This window comes from Pinus tabuliformis, chromosome 7 (genome assembly GCF_031772625.1).
Source record: "Pinus tabuliformis cultivar Carrire ecotype Pingquan chromosome 7, CPIR1, whole genome shotgun sequence".
NCBI lineage: Eukaryota > Viridiplantae > Streptophyta > Pinopsida > Pinales > Pinaceae > Pinus > Pinus tabuliformis.
In genome coordinates, this window is record NC_142293.1 from 1,588,552,162 (window position 1) to 1,588,559,570 (window position 7,409).

The window sequence follows — 7,409 nt, forward strand, 5'->3', positions numbered from 1 at the left end:
TTTTTTTTTCCTAAATCTCAGCAACGAACATCATATTAGTTTCATATATTTTAAAAATGGTTTTGGCCAACGACAAAACCCCAATACCATTTTTTAACCCGCTCTTAAATCCCTAATAATTTTGTTAATCACATTGATAAATGCTGTTTTTGAAAATTAGGTACAAAATCTTAGTGGGAAAGCCCAATTTTTATCGGAGTTGTCTATAATGCGATTTTTTGGAGATTCTGGTGACGGAATCGGGTGGAAGAAATTGAGATTAAATCATGATTTGTTGCAGTTAAAATGGTTTTTTAACTGCATATTCAGATTCACCACCCTGAAAAACCCCTGGGACCCTTTGATTGTGCAGAAACTAGCTATCAAACTTGCGATTCCAATAAATTGCTGCCAGATTTTCACCGGAAAAACCGGCCGGAAAAACTTTCAAAAAATCGCATTATAGACCACTGCATTTTTATCACCACTATTACATTACATGGACAACTGACATTTAATAATTTAACTGTTTTTAATGATAACTAATCTTAATATGAAGCTACTCGAATCTTCCATGAAACGACTCCGAATAAAGCAAGGCGGGTTACCTAAACATGCAGCAATTTGCAAGTAGCAATATGGAGCTTTAGTTCTGGTTCAGGTTCTGTTGTAAACCCTGACCATGGACTTGCACCCAACTACTGCGATTGGGTTTCTGTCAACAGTGGATTTGTACCAAACGATTTTGGACATTATTTGAGCTTTGGAGAAGGAACACTCGTTGAAACAACAGTCCAAACTGCGTTCACCAGTCACAGGACTCACCAGTAAGTAAAATGTTATTACAGTCCCCTAAATAGCCGTCATTTCATTTTCACCTTTTGTACTGCACGCTAACGGTATGGGCTTTTCAAACCCTAAATTACATTTATAATAACTATTATATTCTGAGTTACAATCCCTCTGAATAGCCAATGATTTCATTTCTGCAGTAGGTACTGCACACTATACAGTGGCTGTAGTTTAATCAAAGAACTGCAACCTTTGTCTGGAATTGGGCGCATGTCTCCTCACGACATGGCTCAACGAACAGAGTGGACTTCAAGGGTCGAGGACAGATCATCTGGACTACCTCCTGCATGTCCGGCTGTCAAAGGTGGGGCAGACGCCAAGGGTACTGCAAAAAGGGTTGTCAAAGGTGGGGCAGACGCAGAGTGGACTGCAAAAAGGGTTGTCAAAGGTGGGGCAGACGCAGACTGGACTGCAAAAAGGGTTGTCAAAGGTGGAGCAGACGCCCATGAGACTGCAAGAAGGAAAAAACATGAATATTTGGAATATCACAGACAACGGGTGAAACAGATGCGAGCTAGACATTCAGGAGACATCGCAGATCCTGCCCCTCTCAATGAACTGGACCTTGAGTTTCCAGAGGAAAATCGGAGTTTGACCACACAGAATCGAGGTGATGAGAAGGCGCGCAAACGGAAAGGGAAAGATGAAGCAGAGGAAACATTTAGTGCCAAATTCAACAGTAGTGAGGTTAAAGATGTTTCCTACAAAGAGGCTCATGAAAGGAGGTTAGTGGTATCTATGTTCCATGATTTTGCGCAGGGACTGACACATCATCAGAAAAGATTGGGTAAAGAGAATGACCCAAGAATCATAAGGGTTTTCGACTATGCATCAGAGAAATTTAAATTTCTTTGCCGAAATCTTTGCAGGAATCATATAGGTCATGTTCCTGGAGTCGAAGTTGGAGATGTATTTCAATCCCGAAGGCTGTTGAGTATTATAGGATTGCATAGACCTGTTGGGGCAGGCATATACTATCTAAAGCCAGAAGAAACAGGTCACGCGGTGCCATTGGCTACCAGCGTTGTTGCTTCCGGTGGTTATGAGGACAATATTGACAATGGAGATGTAATAATATACGCAGGCCATGGTGGGAGGAATGATAATCAGAGAAAGAAACAGAAACAGGTTTATGATCAGCTTCTCACTCCCGCTAATGCAGCCCTACGGAATAGCTGGAGGAAAAAACTGCCCGTTAGATTAATCCGATCATGCGAGGAATTGCCTTGTGGGTATAGGTATGATGGGCTCTACAATGTAGAGCATTCCTGGTTAGAAAAAGGACGAGCGGGATATCTGGTGTACAAATTCAAACTAAGGCGGAAAGGAGATCAACCTCCTCTGGTTTCTCATATAGTGCGGTTTAGGGCTGGTCCCCATGGTAAGAAAATCGCTGTAATCAAGGAAGATATTGCGTTAGGACAGCACAAATTTTCTATACCAGTCGTTAATTCCGTAGACAATGTCTACATTATTGATGATTTCGAATACCTCCTTACAGTGAAATATCCCTGTTTCTTCCCTAAACCAGAGCTGCCAGAAGGATGTTGTTGCACTGGTGAATGTACTGATACTGAAAACTGCCTTTGTGCTAGAAGAAATGGAGGGAAATTCCCTTACAGAACCGATGGGATACTCATTAAACCTAAGACAGTAGTGTATGAGTGCGGTCCTAAATGCAGATGCCCACCAACTTGCACAAATAGGGTTTCTCAACAGGGGTTGAAACATAAGATGGAGATCTTCAGGACACCGAGGAGGGATTGGGGAGTTCGGACATTGGAATTCATGCGGGCAGGTACATTTATTTTGGAGTACACAGGTAATTTATATCGCTCCAAAAGAACCTCAATGAATAACTTTATTTTCCCAATATCTTCTATATCCAATGAAGGAAATTCAGGTGATGAATTAGTGTCGGGTTCTCCTATTCAAATTGTTAAGGATAAGGGTTTCAAAGTTGATGCATCTAGAAGTGGAAATGCAAGCAGATTCATACGGAGGAGTTCTAGACCAAACATATTTGCTCAGTATGTTCTACATGACCACCATGTCAAGGATATTCCTCACGTTATGTTATTTGCTCTTGAAAATATCCCACCTCAGCTTGAGTTGTGTCTTAGCTCATCTGGACAAGGAGTCCATAGCCACCTATTGGGAGAGGCTACACCATGGATGAAAAGATTGGTTAGGAAGTAGAACTGAATGGAGAAGCATGGTACAATGTGTGTTACCAGTTTTTGTCTGCAGTATTGAAGTATTGTTCAATACAAGTTTTAGGTACTATTTTTTGTCAGAAGCTTTCTTTCCTGGAGGAAGCAGGGTTCAATACAAGTTTTAGGTACTGTCTTTTGTTAGAAGCTTTCTTTTCTCTAGAATTTTCATGGATACATTTTTCAATCCAGAAAGCTATTAACATATGTTTTCTTTATTTTAACTTTTCAGCCATTCAGAATAGTGATATTAAGCTATTCCCATATATTTTTTCCTATATTTCAATTTTTTAGGCATTCAGAATAGTAATATAAAGGTATTAGTCTATTTACTTCTTTATTTTAATGTTTCAGATATTCAATTGATATTCTTTCTGCATTTATGTGAATTTATAACTCTTTTATACTAGTGCAATTTACAAAATTTATTTTCCTCACATTTAGAAAATCTTGAGCTGAGATGATTGTGGCATGAAGGTGTATATTTTACTACAATTTCATATTGATAATTATTCTATAGTATGTTATCTTTCTGAGTTAAGCGACATTCAAAAAAAAATATGGATAAAACCATAAAGCTGATTTATCCTTTTTCATTTGTCTATTAGAAATAAATTATTTTAATACTATTTTTAAATGTATATATCTAAGATTTAAGTTAACAAGAAACAAGGGTGGCACTTGAATATCATGCTTTTTCTAGTATAATTTTGTTAATTGGTTGGATGTTTTAAATAGGAAATAGGAAATAGTCTTTTGGCCGTGAAAGAATGCATGGTATTTTGTGAAGGTTTTTCTCAAGAAGATGTTAAAAGTCATAATATAATTTCTGATAATTAAATTTTTAAAGCAAACTATGACATTTGTTTTCCAAAAAATGATTTTTACTATAAGAAAATAGAATATAAACAATGCTAATCGTTATTAAATTTGAAATTTCAATGCTTTAATATCCAAAATTATTCTTGAAAACTTTAAAGCTTTTCTAAAAAATCTAGATTTAAAATAAGAAATAAGTTATCAAATATCAAGTGAAGTGATACCAAATAGAAATTTATTCTAATAATAGTAAGTACTTAATTTTTGAAAGTTTAAATAAACATTGAAATTTAAAATTACATATTTTTTACTTCTCAATTTTATTAGTGGTTGAATATTGTAAGAATTGAGAATATTTCCTGGAGAAACATATTAAAAATATTGTTTATTTCCCTTAACATTTAACTAAGAATAATCTTGTAATTGATATCATCTAAATGAGTTGTTCTAGAAATTGGAGTACATATCACTTATGAAGTAAAATTGAATGGAGAGGCATGGTAAAATGTATTGAGTAGTGCAAGAAGCAAGAAGCATTATTCAATACAAGTTTTAAGTTTTTTCTTTTATCATAATCCTTCTTTCCTTAAGAATTTTTATGCATACATTATTCAATCCAAAAGAATGAATATTAAGCTATTACGTTTTCTTTCTTTCTTATTTTAACTTTTCAATAATTCTATAGATTTGCTTTATATGTGTTTAAGTAATTTTATATTTTTTTGTAATTTGTATATTACAAAGTTATTTTTTCTCACAGTTAAAGAAACTTGGGATGTAGTTATGTATTTCGTGTATTTTTGTCTGTGAGATAATTGAGGTATGAACTTACACATTTGACTACAACTTTATGTTGATAGTTACCTTGTATTATGTCATCTTATTATGTAAGTAGATATATAAAGAATGTGATTATGACCATAACTTTTATCATCAGTACATTAGAGGTAAACAATTTTCATACTATCTTTTAACTATTCAATGCACATATTTAAGATTTAAGTTCAGAAGAAATAATTGTGGTATCTTGAACATCATATGCTTTCCCCTTTTACTTTGAAGGAACTTGAACATCATATGTTTTGTTCCAAATGTAATCTTTATTAGTTGGCAAGCTGCTTTAAATAAGAAATGATCCTTTAGCCATGAAAAAATACATGATATTTGAACAAGTTTTACTAAAAAGAGAATGTTGGAATTTTGAAAAGTTCAAAAAATATTGGAACTTTTAATCATATCTTATTTAATCTATACTCCTTATTAGATATTGTCTTCATAAAAATACTTATTTTGTTTAATAAAAATAGATAGAGTGTTTTCTTAAAATTTTGGACATTTCATATTTATAAAATCTAACAAAAAAAATTTTTAATACGATAAATTAAAAGAAAAACTATTAAAAAAAATATGACTTAATTTGAATTTTATTTTAATTAGTTTGAAAAGCAAGTTACAAGTAAAAGTACTCCTTTAATAGAAAGCCATTACTGTAAATTTAAGCCACTACTGTAAATCTATGATTATTATTATGATTTTAATTACATTAATAGATGTTTAAAATTTGATACAAGTTTTTAAATTAAACGAAAAGTATTTTTCTTGTCCTTATAAATATATACTTTTCAATTAAACAAATAATAGAAATTAAAAGATTCCTAAATTAAATAAGAATTGAATTTTGTTCTTCATATATATATAGAGCAATAAACTCCAATTTCATCTCTTTATGAATTACAGTATTTTGAGTTCTAAATGAAGGAGCGGAAATATTTTGATACCTATGACATTGAAAACCCAAATTTAATCGTTTAACTATCTGTAAAAATCTTCACATTAAAGTCCCTAGCATCTTCGATGAAACGACTACCATTAAATCATCTGACATGAGCTTGAAGTAATGTGCGAGTAGCAATGTGCGGCTTCAGTTCTGATTCAGCTTTTGTCGGAAACCTTGAGTTTGCACTAAACTAGTGCGATACAGCTCCTGTCAACTTTGGACTTGCAGCGTAACATTATTTGAGCTCTGGAGAAGGAACATTCGTTTAAGCAACAGTGGGTACCACGTTCACCAGCCACTAATCAAAGAGCTCTGCAACTAAAACAATATGAGTGACTCAACCGGACTCTAATCCTATAGACATTTTAAAACTGTAAATTATTTTATAATCTGTAGAATATGAGTTACATTCGGTGATTTTATTCCTCACTGAACCCCATCTATATATATATATATATATGCGCGCGCCGCAATACCTCTAAATGGCCAATGATTTCACTTGCAGGCATGGCCAATGATGTTATACTCATTAGTAATACAGTAGTATATGAGCGTGATCTAAATGCAGATTTCTCCGCTTTGCATAAATAGGGTTTCTCAACACGTGTTGAAACATAAGTTGATCGAGATCGTCAGGACACCAAGGAAGTATGAGGGAGTTCGGACGTTGGGATTCATGCAAGGCCGACTACAGAGGCAATCTACATCGCTCCCAAAGCATTTCAATGAATAAGTTGATTTCCCCAAAGCATCTCAATGAATAAAATTCGGGTGACCTACGAGGGGTGGTCAACGATTAATTAGCATCGGCCTCTATTTTTCAACTTTTTTGGAATAAGAGTTTCAAAGTTGGTGCATCGAGTGGTGGTATGCAAACAGATTCCTACGGAGTTCGAGACCAGACATATTAGCTCAATTTGTTATACATGATTACCATGACAAAGACAAAAATATTCTTCTCAAGTTATGTTATTTGGTCTTGAAAATATTTCATCTTAGCTGGAGCTGTCTCTTAGCTCATCTAGACAACAAAGTCCATAGCCACCTATTCCGAGAGGCTATCAACTTGAGCAAACCATTGATAACAAGTTCAGTTAGGAAGTAGAAGCATGGTAGTGTGCGTTACACGTTCTTATCTTCCAATTGAGCACTGCAGGAAGCATTGTTCACGGTATTGTGCGTTACACGTTCTTTACCTCAGAAATTTCATGAATGCAATTTTCAATCCAGAAGAGTGATAGTAAGCTATTTTTTTTTATTTTCCTTATTCTTTCTTTATATTAATTTTTCAAGCATTCAACAGATATTTATTTTAATATTTCAAGCATTTAATAGATAAATATTCCCTGTGTTTGAGTTAATTTATAAATTAGATATATTTTTCTATGTTTCGTCTAATCTATAAATCTTCTGTACTATTCTTGCAAATTAAAAAAATATTTTCCTCACATCTAGGAAACCATGACGTGTAGTTATTTGTTTCTTATACTTGTATTTACCTCAAATTTAGAAACCATGGCTTGCAGTTATTTGTTTCTTATACTTGTGTTTTTAAGATGATTGTGGTATGAAACTGTAGATTTGAGTACGATTTTGTGTTGATAATTAGTCTGTAATATGTTATCTTTCTAGGTCAAGTAGACATAAAAAAGAATGTTTTTAAGATGATTGTGGTATGAAACTGTAGATTTGAGTACGATTTTGTGTTGATAATTAGTCTGTAATATGTTATCTTTCTAGGTCAAGTAGACATAAAAAAGAATGTGGTT

At 33.7% G+C, this 7,409-nt stretch overlaps 1 protein-coding gene across 1 annotated transcript; it reads left to right on the forward strand.

Annotated features, from left to right (window-relative positions):
• The first annotated feature begins 1,056 nt into the window (after window positions 1–1,056).
• On the forward strand, window positions 1,057–3,232 carry LOC149254173 (histone-lysine N-methyltransferase, H3 lysine-9 specific SUVH5-like). The gene has a single exon (XM_089454711.1). The coding sequence runs from the start codon at window positions 1,057–1,059 to the stop codon at window positions 3,028–3,030; it is 1,974 nt and encodes a 657-aa protein (XP_089310837.1). The 3' UTR covers window positions 3,031–3,232.
• The last annotated feature ends 4,177 nt before the right edge of the window (window positions 3,233–7,409 follow it).